Raw genomic sequence first — 17,507 nt, forward strand, 5'->3', positions numbered from 1 at the left:
TTATAACTGCTTGTGGGTAATGTTTTATTAGTTTATTGCTAACAATTTTAATCTAAACAGTTTTCTCCTAGCATTTATAATTTTTGAGTTATAACAAGAATTGTTATCTAGAAAACATCAATTTGGAAATTTGGATATTTTATCGCTTATAACTGAAAATGCGAAATAGTTAAAAGAACGTTTATGAACTATGTTTTTGCGATCTATTATAAACATTTTTTATTAATATTATTTGCATCCACTACTTTTAATTTTTGAGATAAAAACCATTTTGTTGTTAAATGTATCAAATTTGAAATGATTCGGATTTTAAATTCGCTACGTTGGTAATAATTATGATTGTGTTATAATTGCTTGTGTGTAATGTTTTATTAGCTTACTGCAAACAATTTTTATCCACATTTATTCTTAACATTTCTAGTCCTTGAGGTATCCCAAGAATCCTAACCCAAAAACGTAAAGTTAGAGATTTTGTGATTTTATCGACTGTAACTAAAAATTCCAAATAATTGAGAAGAAAACGCATATAAATTATGCCGTTGTGATGTGTTACAAGCAATTTTTATTAATATTAATTGTTTCTACAACTTTAAATTTTTGAAATAAAAACCATTTTGTTATTATGTGTCAAATATGAAATGTTTCGGATTTTAAATTTGCTACATTGGTAATAATTATGATTGGGTAATAACTGCTTGTGGGTGATGTCTTACTAGCTTATTGCAAACAATTTTCATCCAAACATTTTCTTCCTAGCATCCATAGATTTTCAGTTATAACAAGAATTCTAATCCAAAAACATGACAATTCAATCGACTACAATTCATTACAATGTTGCGTTGTCTAATCGTTTGGAAATAAAGATTTGTTTTGATTTATCTTGATTTGAAAAGAAAATTAAATACATATTATAAATTTATTTCTTTACATTTTATTTAAAAAATAATTTTAGTTAACAAAAACCTTATCTTATCTTATAAATACAACTCTTTAAGTTTCCGTCTAAGTATTTTCCCTGAGTCATTTTTAGGAATACTTTCTACAAAAACAACACCGCCCTTTAAATGTTTATGTCGGGCAACTTTCGAGGCAACAAATTCTTGTAATTTTTCCACATCAACGTTTGCTTCTTTCTTTTTAACGACGAAAGCTTTCGGTAACTCCCCGTTATATTCGTCCGGAATTCCAATAACGGCCGCTTCAACCACACCCGGAAAATCCCTTATAATCTCTTCGAGTTCCGCCGGTGGAACTTGAAACCCTCGAACTTTAATTAATTCTTTTAAACGATCGCAAATGTAAAACATTCCATTTTCATCATATTTCACTAAATCCCCAGTTTTAAACCAACCATCATGAAAAGATTTTTCGCTTTCTTCCGGATTGTTATGATACCCTTTCATTACTTGAGGTCCTTTTACGTATATTTCACCGATTTCGTTTGGTTTTAAATGATTTCCTTTTTTATCATCGGGAGAAACGACTTTAACTTGTGTGTTGGGAATCGGGATTCCCATAGATCCCGGATATTTTCCTTGTAATTGGATCGGAACCATTGTCACAACTGGAGAAGTTTCAGATAACCCATAACCTTGTAGCACATTTATCGGCCTTCCGATCTTTTTACGAAATTTCTCTTCGTCTAAAGCACCCAATGGGGCTGCCCCACAACTTATTGTTCTTAATGAACTTAAATCAACTGGTTTAACTTCGGGAGAAGCGTATAAAAAGATTACAATCGGAGGTACAACCACCATAAAATGAGGTTTTTCTTGGGATAATACTTTAAGGTAGTTGTCTCTTTCGAATTTTGGTAAAGTTATTATTTTAACACCATATGTTAACATAGATAAGGTTGTTGCGAATCCGTAGATGTGGAATAGTGGTAAAAGTTGTGGAGAGATGTCTTGATGATTTTCTGAAAAGATAAGTTGTTGTTATTTTGGGGTAAATTGTTTACCTATGCGAAGTTAGCCCTCAATTATTTTAGCGAACTACAGATTTCGATACACAATATCTGATTCGAAAACTTAATTATTGGTCAATACGAAAGTGGAAATAACCGATTTGAAATATCTTTCGAATTTCTATAAAATTTCTGTTGTAGCAAACTTTATTTTTAATAATATTGTCTTTTAATAATATATCTTTTATACTTTTGCTCTCAGATACATAAATAACCAGAAAAATTTGAAAAGGTGAAAATTAGAGGAATTCGTGGTTTTGCATATTATTGTTGGTAGAGCACTGGATTTGGAAAGTTTTAGAATAAAAGTTTAGGTATAAAAGTTATAGCAAATTTTATCATTTGTAGAAGAAACTATGACGAATCGAATGACGTATAGATCTTGTTAATCAAACACATCGTTTACGAGTTATGGCTACATAAAAAAAGTAATTTTAATGTTATTTTCATGTACCATCGCAATATCTTTGAGTTTTAACAGAATTTAAACGAGCTTTCGGTATTTCCTCTTTCGTAGTGTCCAATGATTAAGCTTTCGAAAATTTTATCAAAACTTCAAATATTGATTTCTCAAAAACTAAAAGTTATTTTTAAAAACGGGTTGGTTCATTGGAAAGAGGACACTCTTATTAACACTTTGGGAAATTTTCAAACTCATATTCCAAGAACTGGATTTTATAAGAATTTTTAAAACTTAATCGGCGATAATTGCAAAATTCGAAACAAATGTCGATTATTTCAAAAATATATTTCCCAAGAACTAAAAGTGATTTTTCAAAACGGCTTGTTGCATTAAAAAGAGGATACTTTAATTAATAATTGCTGATATTTCCACAAGGATTCTTCAAGAAATGAATTTTATAGCGAATTTTGAAAATTATCGATGAAAATTGCAACATCGAAAATTTTATCAAAACTTCAAATATTGTTTTCTCAAAAACTAAAAGATATTTTTCAAAACGGGTTGGTTCATTGGAAAGAGGACACTCTTATTAACACTTTGGGAAATTTTCAAACTCATATTCTAAGAAATGGATTTTATACGAATTTTTAAAACTTAATCGGCGAAAATTGCAAAATTCGAAACAAATTTCGATTATTTCAAAAATATATTTCTCAAGAACTAAAAGTGATTTTTCAAAACGGCTTGTTGCATTAAAAAGAGGATACTTTAATTAATAATTGCTGATATTTCCACAAGGATCCTTCAAGAAATGAATTTTATAGCGAATTTTGAAAGTCATCGATGAAAATTGCAACATCGAAAATTTTATCAAAACTTCAAATATTGTTTTCTCAAAAACTAAGTTATTTTTCAAAACGTGTTGGTTCCTTGGAAAGAGCACACTTTTATTAACATTTTAGGAAATTTTCATACTCATATTCCTCGAAATCGATTTAATACGAATTATTAAAATTTAATCGGCGAAAATTGCAAAATTCGAAAAAATTGTCGACTATTTTAAAAATGTATTTCTCAAGAACTAAAAGTGATTTTTCAAAACGGCTTTTTGCATTAAAAAGAGGATACTTTAATTAATAATTGGCGATATTCGCACAAGGATCCTTCAAGAAATGAATTCTATAGCGAATTTTGAAAGTCATCGATGAAAATTGCAACATCGAAAATTTTATCAAAACTTCAAATATTGTTTTCTCAAAAACTAAAAGTTATTTTTCAAAACGTATTGGTTCCTTGGAAAGAGCACACTTTTATTAACATTTTAGGAAATTTTCATACTCATATTCCTCGAAATCGATTTAATACGAATTATTAAAATTTAATCGGCGAAAATTGCAAAATTCAAAAAAATTGTCGACTATTTCAAAAATGTATTTCTCAAGAACTAAAAGTGATTTTTCAAAACGGCTTTTTGCATTAAAAAGAGGACACTTTAATTAATAATTGGCGATATTCGCACAAGGATCCTTCAAGAAATGAATTCTATAGCGAATTTTGAAAGTCATCGATGAATATTGCAACATCGAAAATTTTATCAAAACTTCAAATATTGTTTTCTCAAAAACTAAAAGCTATTTTTCAAAACGTGTTGGTTCCTTGGAAAGAGCACACTTTTATTAACATTTTAGGAAATTTTCATACTCATATTCCTCGAAATCGATTTAATACGAATTATTAAAATTTAATCGGCGAAAATTGCAAAATTCGAAAAAATTTTCGACTATTTCAAAAATGTATTTCTCAAGAACTAAAAGTGATTTTTCAAAACGGCTTTTTGCATTAAAAAGAGGATACTTTAATTAATAATTGGCGATATTCCCACAAGGATCCTTCAGGAAATGAATTCTATAGCGAATTTTGAAAGTCATCGATGAAAATTGCAACATCGAAAATTTTATCAAAACTTCAAATATTGTTTTCTCAAAAATTAAAAGTTATTTTTCAAAACGTGTTGGTTCCTTGGAAAGAGCACACTTTTATTAACATTTTAGGAAATTTTCATACTCATATTCCTCGAAATCGATTTAATACGAATTATTAAAATTTAATCGGCGAAAATTGCAAAACTCGAAAAAATTGTCGACTATTTCAAAAATGTATTTCTCAAGAACTAAAAGTGATTTTTCAAAACGGTTTTTTGCATTATAAAGAGGATACTTTAATTAATAATTCGCGATATTCCCACAAAGATCCTTCAAGAAATGTCTATAGCGAATTTTGAAAGTCATCGATGAAAATTGCAACATCGAAAATTTTATCAAAACTTCAAATATTGTTTTCTCAAAAACTAAAAGTTATTTTTCAAAACGTATTGGTTCCTTGGAAAGAGCACACTTTTATTAACATTTTAGGAAATTTTCATACTCATATTCCTCGAAATCGATTTAATACGAATTATTAAAATCTAATCGGCGAAAATTGCAAAATTCGAAAAAATTGTCGACTATTTCAAAAATGTATTTCTCAAGAACTAAAAGTGATTTTTCAAAACGGCTTTTTGCATTAAAAAGAGGATACTTTAATTAATAATTGGCGATATTCCCACAAGGATCCTTCAAGAAATGAATTCTATAGCGAATTTTGAAAGTTATCGATGAAAATTGCAACATCGAAAATTTTATCAAAACTTCAAATATAGTTTTCTCAAAAACTAAAAGTTATTTTTCGAAACGGGTTGCTTCATTGGAAAGAGCATACTTTTATTAACATTTTGTGAGATTTGCATACTCATATTCCAATAAATCGATTTTATTCGAATTATTAAAATTTAATCGGCGAAAATTGCAAAATTCGAAAAAATTTTCGATTATTTCAAAAATTTATTTCTCAAGAACTAAAAGTGATTTTTCAAAACGGTTTTTTGCATTAAAAAGAGGATACTTTCATTAATAATTGCTGATATTTCCAAAAGGACCGTTCAAGAAATTAATTTTATAGCGAATTTTGAAAATTATCGATGAAAATTGCAACATCGAAAATTTTATCAAAACTTCAAATATTGTTTTCTCGAAAACGAAAAGTTATTTTTCAAAACGGGTTGGTTCATTGCAAAGAGGACACTCTTATTAACACTTTGGGAAATTTTCAAACTCATATTCCAAGAAGTGGATTTTATACAAATTTTTAAAACTTAATCAGCGAAAATTGCAAGAATCGAAAAAATTGTCGATCATTTCAAAAATTTATTTCTCAAGAACTGATAGTGATTTTACAAAACGGCTTTTTGCATTAAGAAGAGAATACTTTAATTAATAATCGAAAGTGATAGCATCGACAGTTCTGTTAATTCATCACAAGCGAAGAGAAGAAAACTAGACGAAACTGCAACAAGAGATTTTATATATCGTATTGGGATTCTAACAATGAGGTTGCTAATGACAATCTTGATATAAATAAAGTTGTATTCAATGAAAAAAGTCCTATTGGGGTTGAACTTGATTATTATCTGCAGTGTCCAACACCTAAAAGAGATACTAATTCCTGTGATTGGTGGAATACTAAATAATAGGTTTTTAATATGTCATTTTTATGTTATTTCCATGTACCATCACAATATCTTTGAGTTAGCGGAATTTAAACGAGCTTTCGGTATTTCCACTTTATAGTGTCCAATGATTAAGCTTTCGATGGAGATATTATTCATCAAAATCGGTTGAAAAGTTCTCTTGTTATAATCAAAATACTATCCATGTAAAATCATATCTGTCCTAACATCACACAGATAAACTATTTTGTTATATTGAATTACCTGTTGCAATTTGAGATATACAAAGTTCAGGATGATTAAATTGGCAAATATTTGAAATTATATTTTTGCTAGATAACTCAACACCTTTAGGAAGTCCCGTCGTTCCACTTGAATAAGGCATAAAAACCGTTTCATCGGGTGATGATAAAATAATTTCAGGTAAATCACATTTTTCTGTTGTAAATTCTTGAAAATTAATCGACCCGCTTGGTGTTGATTGGCTTTGCTAAAAAAATAAGGAATAATAAATATAAATTTGTTTAGTTTTAATTTAGATTAATTGATCAATCGTTATTATTTGTGAGTACCAAGATAACTAAATATTTTTATAGATAACTGGGATTTGTGTTTATGATTAATATTAATTTGTTGAAAGCAAATTATAATATTCGGCGACGTGTGTTGTGACGGTAAATTAAAAACAAGGCCTTTTTAATTAAATGCAGCTGCAACCCACGTTTTTCTTTCTGCAATGATACTCCATGTGTTTATAACCAACGATGTATGCATGCACACGTGTGAATTTGCGGTTTGTAAAAAAAGATAACGAGAGATATTATCCTTGCAACTTTGTACAAAAACTCACCTTTGTTTTTATCGTTATTATTTTAATGTTACTTAACGATTTTTTAACAGCTTCTTGGGCTTTTCCCCAAAAATCAACTAAAGTAAATAATACTTTTGCATTACTATCATTTAATTGCCTTTTTATTTCTTCTACAAATAATAATTTTTAATTAATAAATACAAAGAAAGATAATGTATTTATTTACCTGATGTATAAGAGGGATTAATGGTTGTTATTTTTAACCCAGCTAATAATGGTCCTAAGATACAAATGGGAAACTCGGGGATGTTCGGTAATAAGATGGCCACTACGTCTCCTTTTTGTAGATTTAATTTCTTTCTAAGCGATTTACTAAGATTTGATGATTTCATTAATAAATTATCGTACGTGTATTTTCTTTCGGTGAAACTACATTGCTGAAATAAAAAAAAATTATGATGAATAATGAGTTTCGAAAACTTAAAGTAAACTATTTTTGTCATAAAACTTTAAGTTAAACAACTTCAAGGTTTTTCTATTTAATTTTACAGATAACATAAAATAAAACTTCCTATTTGTGCTTTATTGAAGTAAAAGTAGAACTAACACTAGACCTAGAACTAGAAACATTCGAAACATTCATTCTGATGATTCTAGTTCTAGGTCTAGTTTTAGTTTTACTGCTAGTGTTAGTTCTAGATTTAGTTCTTATTCAGTTTTAGATTGTTGTATATTTTTCATTGAACTAAATCTAGAAGTAACACTAGACCTAGAATTAGAAACTTTCGTTTTGTTGTATATTTTTCTTTGCTAACACTAGAACTAGAAACATTCGGGTTTAGCCGTCTTAAGAGACGTACGGCTAAACCCGAATGATTCTAGTTCTATGTCCAGTTTTAGTTCTAGTGACAGTGCTAATGCAAAAGCAGAACTAAAAGTAGACCTAGAACTAAAAACATTCGGGTTTAGCCGCACGTCTCTTAAGACGGCTAAACCCGAATGGTTCTAGTTCTATGTCCAGTTTTAGTTCTAGTGACAGTGCTAATGCAAAAACAGAACTAAATCTAGAACTAGAAACATTCGGGTTTAGCCGCACGTCTCTTAAGACGGCTAAACCCGAAACTTTCTAGTTCTAAGTTTAGTGTTAGTTCTAGTGACAAAATGCAAAAGCAGAGTTAGTTCCAATTTTAGTTTTGTAACTTTACTGTAATTACGTTTTCATTTCAATGCACTTTGTGATTATTTCAATCAACTTGTTATACAATTCAATACATTTATGAATCGATTGAAAGATTAAACGAATTCAATTCAATCCGAACAATCGATATAAAAGTTTAATAGGAAACGATTAAAGTCAACGAACGTTGCACTTTAATGCGACTGCATTCCGGTTAAGTTCCTTCTTTTTTTCTTTTTATAACGTCGCCAATAAAAGCGTGCACTTTGGGCTCAAAGTGAACCTTGAACATTTCATACAAACTAATTTTTCGCTAACTTTTAGATTAATTCAAAAAATAACTAGGATTTAAAAAGCTGTATACAAAAGCTTTAATAAAAAAATTTTACAAACCGTTGCAATTTTTGTAGGAAACTTTCCAATGTGATTCAATAAGTACTCCGCTAAATTAACATTTGGAATTTGAACATCACCCAAAGGAGACTTTATAAATTGTTCATCTTGATTAAAAGTTGTATTTGAGAAACATTTTGAATTAAAAAGCACCCCGGATGATCTTCTTGTAACATTTCGTCCGAACGAATTAACAACTCGCGAAATTACGTGCATATTATTTCAAATTTTGTAGTAAATCAAACTACATGAAACGATTTAACACAACTATTCACCAAATTTAAAATGAAAAAAGGAAATTGTACAGTAATTTAGGTCTAATTGAAATAAATCAAAAGAGTAAAAATAAATGAGGTAATAACTTTGAAAAGTCTATACTTAAACAGTACTTAACGCGAAGCAGTAGTTGGTCGTTGTGGTTTGTAACGCACACGATCAGCACGTTTTATAATATCTACACACGCATACCCACACACATCTTTGTTGCATTCTATACAATTCATATTATTAATTGCAACACTTAAGATTAAAATCGAAATCATCACAATCGAAATATTTTTGAGTATCGTAAATAAACACGTTTTGTTATTAATAATAAATTATTTTGGCGAGTGCTAGGTACTTACGTTTATACGCAGGTACATTAAAATAAATTTGGTCTGGTTCAAATTAAGTTGTGCAATTTTTACGATGCTAATATTATTCAAATAAAATTTAATTTGTCTATAATACCAAAAGGCTTTTTAAAAATTTTCTTTCTTCGAAATTATTGTTTTTATTACTTTATTTATCAACATTGATTAATATCAATAAAAGCAATTTGTGGTTGACGCATGTTTACAAAACGATGTTTATTTATATTAAACAAAAAAAAACTAAAAAGTTTTCAAGAAAAAAAATTTTTTTTTGTAAAAGCCGCAATAACAAGAAAATGATAAATAGAAATAGTGTAATATCATTTCATACCAATTTTGAAGTGCGTGTTTATTGTGATGTAAGCGAAAAGCATAAAAAATGAAATTGGTTCATGGTTCAAGCTTTCTACTAAATTATATCTAATTTTTGTTTCGTATTATTAGATTTTATTTGAAAGTGATTAATGTGGAAAATTTTATTTAATTTTAAACCAAAAATTGCTAGGTAGTTATAATTAGGTTTAAATCGTTAAAAAATCATTATGACTCATATTATAATAGTTCATCATCGTCTAAAATCGGTTAAAACTCAAAAATACTTTATAATCGATAAAAACAGTTAATAATTCGTAACAGTTTCTATTTTAAGTTATTTCAAGACACTCAACAGCAAAATGGGCGTATTTTTTTTAAATATGATGATAACCAAATAGCCACCGATAAATTTTATTTGTAGTAGAGACTTGCCCCATTTCTTTCTTGATTGTAACTCCGCCAAATATTCTTTTGCCATTGTTTCCAGAAGTGTTGAATAATCTGTTGCACTTCCGGGGTATATCTTGTGGTTCAGTGCTTAGTGGGAAGAATTAATTAAATAAGAAGAGAAGAAAACAATATTTATTTGGACTTATATAAAAATTATAACAATAAGAAATACGAAAAGAAATACATATATAAAATAAATATAAAAAAAGAGTCCAAAAGGGCTATAGACCTTAGTCTTCCTGCCCGTGACTTTGAATTCGGTTTGGTTGTACTTAGGTCTTCTCAGTTGGGCCTTATTTTTTTAAGCAGTGTGAGCCGTGTTATGGGATAGTGGGTAAGGGAGAGGGGAGTGATGATGAAATTTTTTAGGGCGTTTTGGGGAAGTTCATAGTTGCTTTAAGGGATAAGGATTGTAGACGGGAGTTTATAGGAGGAATCTTTGTAAGGTCGTAAAGAAGTTCGTTGGAAGGGTTGCAAAGTGGGTTGTGAGGGTGTCTCTTGCGGGTGATAATTCTCAGGGCTGCTCTCTCTGCTACTTCCAGATGGTACTGTGATCCTCTCGGCGCTTCAGTCATGATTAATGAGGCATATTCCATTATAGGTCGGCATATTGAAGTGTATATGTGAGTAGCGCATTTGGTGGATATTCCTCGGCCTCTATATGACAGTGAGCGGAAATGTTTGGCGCGGTTTTTGACTTTCATTTTTACTTTGATGGCGTGGGCAGAGAATTTAAGGGTTCTATCCAAGGTGATGCCGAGATAGTTGCAAGTTGGTGATGCTATGATAGGAGAAGATTGAATTATTATTGTGGGAGGAGCAACGCGAATAGGGAGGAAGGGGATGAAGAATTGGGTTTTGGAAGGATTTATCAGGATACGCCATTTTCGGTACCATTCCTCTATATTTTGGATGAGCGTCTGCAGCCTTAGGATTGATGATGGAGTGTCTACATCATGTGCGACGAGAGCAGTATCATCGGCATAAAGTAGGGCGTAAGACATCGGATCGAAGACGTCTGGGTTGTCGTTGTAGATGTCATGGCAGTAGACGTTGTACAGTGCTGGCGAGATGGGAGAGCCTTGAGGGAGACCTTGTTGAGCGGTGAAACTGTGAGAGTAGTAGTTCTTCACTTTAACCAATGAGGGGCGGTCTGAAAGAAATTTTTTTAGCAGGTTAAGGAGATAAGATGGGATTTTCAACATAGCTAGCTTGTACAGTACGTGCGACTTGGAAGTTTGAGACAAGCACTGCCAAGGGATGAGATGTAGATCTACCTTGTTGGAATCCAAATTGGTATGACGGAATCCTCCTTGCAACAACATCGAGCAGCTTGTTCTTCAAGTGTACTTCGAAAAGCTTCCCCATTACGGGTAGCAATGAGATAGGACGGTAGTTCGCAGGGTCGGATAGAGAAGAATCTTTCTTGGGGATGTATATGATAATAGAGGTCTTCCAATCTTGTGGGAAATGCTGGGTGGTAAGGCAATAGTTGTAAATTTTTCTTATGTAGGCGTGGATATCAAGATCCAGCTTCCTTAAGATTTCCCTTGAGATGTTGTCGTATCCAGGGGCTGTGTTGGTTCCTCTGTTAAGAAGTGTGAAGTATTCTTCTTCCTGCATGAGAGCATCTTGAGGTGTTTCGGACGAATTGAGAAAGGCGTGTTGGTACCAATTGTCTATTATAATAAGATTTTGCAGACTTTATAGATCATTTTCTTATTTATCTCTATTTTGGCTCATAATGGCAAAAATTGTGGACAACAATGTACAAATTTAGCATTCTGAGTTTCTGCAGCGATAAGATTAGTTCAAACATGTTTCTGTGGAAGCATTATTTGATAAAGAGAGAAGATATTTATTTCAGTAAATGTACAATTAAATATTGAAACATACAATAAATTATATAACACTCCGGAGGTGCGATATGCGGAACATAAACCCTGAGATGCCGTCTGGCAGACTACTACTAATTTTGAGTAATAAACTCCAAAAGTACTTATATACAGTGTGTCCGTAAAGTAACGGATATAGGCGATAAAATTATTATAAACAGTTTATGGAAAAATCCCTGAAACGGGTCTAAAGATTTAAATTTTTTGCAATTGTTTGGTGTAGATTTTAAATTTCTTCCGCCATTTTTAAGCGAGTTATGACGTCATCGGCATTATTTTCAAATGGCAATGCCCCATTTTTATTACGGAATATGAAAGAACATTTTTTTCTGAATCTAATACAGTCACTATTAATATTGCTTACATAAGAAAATTTTCGAGAAAAATTACTTTAAAGTTTAACTACTTCAGATTTGTTGACGTGATGAAAATAGCAGTAGCCATGAGTAACTATGGTAACCAATTATTTTAAACAATTTCCTAAGTGTCAAAAACTCATTTAGTAAGTAGTTGACTTCTTTAATACAACATATCCTGATCGCCAACTCATTAGCCAAAGTATGGTGAGCCTAGCTGTGACTAAATTTAAATAGTATGGCCATCTCTCGAAGCATTTCTCGAAGTCTGGTCTACTAAATGTTGCAAGGGAAGTTCAACAAATCGTGGTTTTGGCTGGGTAAGAAAACCCTCATGTTACTGTAAGAAGTATTGGGTCTAATTTCGACATTAATAAATCAACGGTTCATAAAATTTTAAAACCCGCAAATATCATTCCCATAAAGTAAACCTGATTCACGAGCAATAAATCGTAGTTTTTGCAACAACAATTTTGCAACGATGACGAAGACTTTGTCAAAAACATAATTTTTTCGACGAAGGGACATTTACATTGAATGGATAAGTAAACAGACAAAGTTGTCGGTATTGCGCTACCCAATATCGAAATTACTCAAGAAACTCGCACACCCAATATCCGCAAAAGATTTGAGGAAATCTTAAGTGGAAAGAGATGTTTAAATTTTTTCAAAGCAATGTCATTCCTTCCATCCCCATAATGTTGACACAACTCAATTCCAACGGCAGTTATTCCAACAAGATGGCGCGCCACCACACTTCAAGAAGCTTTACTAAATCAGTTTTTGACATTCAGGGAATTGTTTAGAATAATTGGTTACCATAGTTACTCATGGCTACTGCTATTTTTATGATTTATACAAATTTGAAGTAATTAAATTTTAAAGTAATTTTTCTCAAAAATTTTATTATGTAACCAATATTAATATTGACTGTACTAGATTCAGAAAAAAATCACAAAAAAATTTAAATCTTTAGACCTGTTTCAGGAATTTTTCCATAAATCGTTTATAATGATTTTATCGCCTATATCCGTTACTTTACGGACACACTGTATATTTTATAACCAGTAATTCTAGATATTGTTTGAAGTATTAAGAATTACATTACCGAAAAATACTACTTAAAATACTTACCAAATTTATGATGATAAAGCGATTTGTTTTTAAGTATGCTTCAAATTGGGATCGGTCATGTTTTGGAGTAAAAAATTGGCATTGGTATAGTTTTAATGTATTTATTACATTAAACATTTTAAAAAATACAATAACAAAGCTAGAAAAAAGTAACGTATAAAGAAAACTTAAACCTAAAATATTTTAGCACAATGTAAAGGTTAAACTTTTTCAGTGCAGTTTACGCAGATGGACTTCGTACATTGTAGACATACAGTCTTTTGCATTCAAAGCATAAATGTTTTGTCATACGGTTTTTCTTTCTTGGACATAAATAACATAATTTTCTCTTTTCTAGTACATCTTGATTAGAATCTACTTGGTCATGGTTTTCAGGAATTCCAATAATACGACGAATATTGTCCCATACTTCTCTGCATCAATTACTATTGGGTCCGAAATGCAGTTGATGTTTTGGTGACAGTGTCTAATGTGGTTGCACTTGTTCCTTTGTTTGGAAAATGATAGGGTTTCGGAATTATACAGGTGTTTCATATATGCGCAGGACTTCAGGATGTGATAGCTTGTCCAAAAATTTGAAAAATAGTTTCTATCAACTTACCCTCTGAAATGCACCATTTTCGAGATAAAGGGTGTTGAAATTTAATTTAAAAAAATCGTTTTTTGCGAATATCTCCGGAACCGTTTATCGTACAGAAAACAACTTTTGTAAGCATTTCCTACTTATAATAAGCTAAGTTTTGTGAGAGAAAAAAATGTTTTAAAGTCATAATTGGTGAAGATTTTGAAGGGGTAGTGGTTGTTTTTCTCCCAACTTCTACGCCACTGCAAAAAGTACGGTTTTGAGACGTCCATTTGAACTGTCAATGTTTTCTACACAAAAAAGTTACTGAAGGTCATGAGCTCTAAAGTAGACCGTTTTCGAGAAAAATCAACTTTTATGTTGACTAATATGGTCAATTTTAAGGCTTTTTATATAAAGTCATGGCCTACTATGGTTTCCATTAGAAAAGATACAAGTTTGTGTCATAATTCAAAAATTATTGCTTAAATAAAAAAATGAGTTAGACTGCTTTATTAAACATGTAATACCCTACAAATTTTTCCTAAAATCAATAATAGCATAGGTATCTAACGATATAACAAAAAAACGTTTTTTTCAAGATATCTAGTTAGTCATGCATTTTATCCAAAAAACATAAAGCTCATTAAATTGAGTTCATAAAACTGCAATTCTTTCCCTATTTAATTGTCTCTCTATCTCCGCTAGTTTTCAAGATCTCTATACTAAACATGAAAAAAAACTCACCAAAAAACTATCATTTTCTGCCATCGTGGTTTGCACTTCCATATTTATAATAAGGATATACTTCCATATATCCTTATTTTCACCGGCGCTGGATCATTTAATCATTAGAGATGTCCGCACCTGTAAGAAACGGCTCTTACGTTGACTTGTGGGTGTGCAATGCGTATAATAGAAATAAAAGAGAATTTAACAATTAATCTTTACTTTAATTGCCAATACTATCAAAAGAAATTATAAAATGAACCTTGAATGTATGAACCTTTCCACTGGAATCCACCCTAGGAGCTCGTACTCAAACTCATGGTCGACTCAATCCTCATTCTCTCATTAACCGGAACTCTCCTAATTGATCCAGGACTGACTCTCCACTTCTTCTCTCAAAACTTCATAATCTGTTCTTCAGTGGTCCATCTCTACTGCAAACTAACTGAGTCTTCATAACTGACTGACTATGACTAACTCTGTAGTTCCTACAATCTTTGCTATCTCCTTTTTTATGAAGTGGCAGAATAAGTTCAATTTCCCATTCTTTTGCCATTTGCTCCTTTTCCCACACTTTATTGAAAACCTTCAAGAGTTATAATATTCCTTCTCCTCCCGTGTTTTTAACCATTTTGGTTATAATTTTATATTTTCCTAGTATTTTAACTGTCTTTAACTGTTTAATAGCATCTATTAGCCATTATCATGTTATTTTTTGGCCTTCATTTATTTGTACTTGGCCGTTTTGCTGTAGTTCTTGGCCTTCGTCTGTTTGCTGTTCTATTGTCAAGCTCTTATTGAGTAAGCATTGTAAAATTTGTTTCATTATTTCTGTTCCTTTTGTCAGCATTTTTCCTGCTTCATTTGCAGTCCTTGATCCGTGGACTAAGTTGTTCACTTTTAACCTTTGTTCTTTGTATCATGCATAGCTTCCTTGTATTTTTTCTCTGAAATACGGCCGCCACCTAACCGTTTTATTCTTAACTTCTTGTTTAATTTCTTCTATTCACCAAGCTGCTTCTTTCTTGTGTTTACTTTCTCGTGTTTTATTATCCCATTTACTGTTACTTGTTTCGGAATTCTATAACATTGAATATGCTGCAGCGTTTGATGTTGCTGTTATCGCATTCCTGGAAATTGGACGAGTAAACTCTTCTGTACCTATCATGATATTTATGTTATGCAGCGTGGTTGAGAAATTTTTATATCTTATTGATATCCCCCCACATCAATTCTTTTTATTACGATTGTTACCTATAATGGTGGGAAATGGCTTTTCAGTATATGTATAGTCTGTCTAGGGATAGTGAATGCATTAGTGGTGCAGGTTAGGTTCGTTTCATGGTTTGGGGATTTTTAAAATAAGGCTATAGCTGTCAGATATGTAATCAGATATTGCCCATCCAGTCACCCCATTCCTTTGAATTTAGCCAGAACTTAGCTGTCAGGTTTCTTGCTTTGTTATTTTTTGGCTGTTCTTTGGGGCCACACTGTGTCGGTATTATTATTGGTGACGGGATTATAAGTCTTCCTTGAGAAAGAAATTGTTATTGGTTTGATTTTGCTGAAGATTCAAAATTCAAAATGAGAAATCTAGGTACAAAGAGAGATATTTTCAGAGTCATAAACATTGTAATATTGTAATAATTGAAACTCACATAAATAATAAAACTTTAGTGATATAGTTTTGTTGAATTCCTTTATTATTGTAGTTTCTCACATAATTTACATTTCTTTATGAATGATTGTTTTAAATTAATTTACACCAACTAAAAATGATTTATAGCTCTATAAATAGAGAATCAAACAAATATAAACCTTACAAAAAACTTTATTATATAAAAAATAACAATATTATGATTAAACCGACTCCATTTTAGCTTTTTTAGCTGGTTTTAACCAAGAATCCAAAGTGTTAGGTCTCCTAAAATTCACAAAAAAAACTTAAGAAATCTTACTTAAATCATTACTCACTTTACATCAAACTTAACCATACATTCTTTTTCATTACAAGTCGATTTATTAACAAATTTCTTATTAACAGTATAACTTTTTAGCTTAAATTCACTCCCACTTCTTTTATTAAAAGGTTCAGAAACGATTTTTAGTGCCTCATCATTATTGAATCTTTTAAAATCTAACCAAGTTAAGATTTCTTGGTCAGTATTCAAAATAATCGGCATTCGATGATGTAACCAATTCAAAGAATCATCTGATTCCATTGTTAAAATAGTACAAGAGTATTTTTGACCTTCATCTGTGTTTTTAATAGTCCATAATCCAGCCATATGCATTAAATGCTTTTTGTTGGAATTAACATTTTTTGATTCAACTCCTTGATAAATAAAGTAAGGTTGTTTTTGATCAGGTCCTGAAGCTGTTTGCCATTCATAAAAACCTTCGGCGACAACGACACATCTTTTCTTTGAATTTAAACTATCTCGGTATAAAGAGGATTTTAATACATTTTCTAAACGACAATTATGAGTGTGTGCTAAAGCTTGAGGATTAACTTCCTAAACAAAAATTATTATAATAATAAATAGGGATACATAGATTATTAATAAAGTACAAATGATGGTGTAAATCCCCATTTCATTGGCACCAAAGACAAACTTTCCTCAACATCTTTTTGGTTCAATTCTGGTTGAAATGTTAAAACTGGAACTACTGTTGTTGGAGGGCCATTATAAAATGGTTTGTAGGTATAACCTGAGTCGTTTTTCCATTTAGGTTTAATTGTTTTTGAGTTTTTTGTTATGGTGCATGAATTATGTATTTCTTCCGGATCTAAAGAACTATAAAAGATTTTTGTGGTTTTTTGTTGTTTTAATTTAATTTAGGTTAGTTTGATTCTAAATAATATATTTACCAAGCTAATCTACCGCACATTGCGATCTTATTATTAATTTAATTCAAAAATTAAACTTAAAAGTATTCGTTTTAATATGTTTTGACAGCTAGATGACAGTTCTAGGAAATTTTAATGCTATTCAGGTGGCAACCCTACTAAATATACTTTCTCTTTATATAGCTGTCCCTTATAACATTCAAAATGAAATATAAAATCTTATATTCCTTATATCTTATACATTTGCAGATTTTATTGCAATTAAATCATACTTATTAACGAGTTT

General features: G+C 30.8%; 3 protein-coding genes across 3 annotated transcripts in view; 1 reads left to right on the forward strand and 2 right to left on the reverse strand.

The window, feature by feature from the left end:
- Nucleotides 1–17,507, forward strand: part of LOC111424143 (ankycorbin) — a 98,621-nt gene that overhangs the window by 38,723 nt on the left and 42,391 nt on the right. The gene's annotated exons all lie outside the window — the stretch shown is intronic.
- On the reverse strand, nucleotides 903–8,606 carry LOC111424146 (uncharacterized). The gene is made up of 5 exons (XM_023057581.2): nucleotides 8,295–8,606; nucleotides 6,951–7,161; nucleotides 6,764–6,894; nucleotides 6,178–6,403; nucleotides 903–1,918 (listed from the first exon to the last, which is right to left on the reverse strand). Exons 1-5 carry the CDS (start codon nucleotides 8,508–8,510, stop codon nucleotides 975–977), a joined length of 1,728 nt encoding a protein of 575 aa, XP_022913349.2. The 5' UTR covers nucleotides 8,511–8,606; the 3' UTR covers nucleotides 903–974.
- On the reverse strand, nucleotides 16,186–17,353 carry LOC111424149 (abasic site processing protein HMCES). The gene is made up of 4 exons (XM_023057584.2): nucleotides 17,243–17,353; nucleotides 16,943–17,168; nucleotides 16,345–16,886; nucleotides 16,186–16,294 (listed from the first exon to the last, which is right to left on the reverse strand). The coding sequence occupies exons 1-4, from the start codon at nucleotides 17,260–17,262 to the stop codon at nucleotides 16,231–16,233; spliced, it is 852 nt and encodes a 283-aa protein (XP_022913352.2). The 5' UTR covers nucleotides 17,263–17,353; the 3' UTR covers nucleotides 16,186–16,230.

The sequence above is a fragment of the Onthophagus taurus genome, chromosome 11 (genome assembly GCF_036711975.1).
Source record: "Onthophagus taurus isolate NC chromosome 11, IU_Otau_3.0, whole genome shotgun sequence".
NCBI classification, from domain to species: Eukaryota; Metazoa; Arthropoda; class Insecta; order Coleoptera; family Scarabaeidae; genus Onthophagus; species Onthophagus taurus.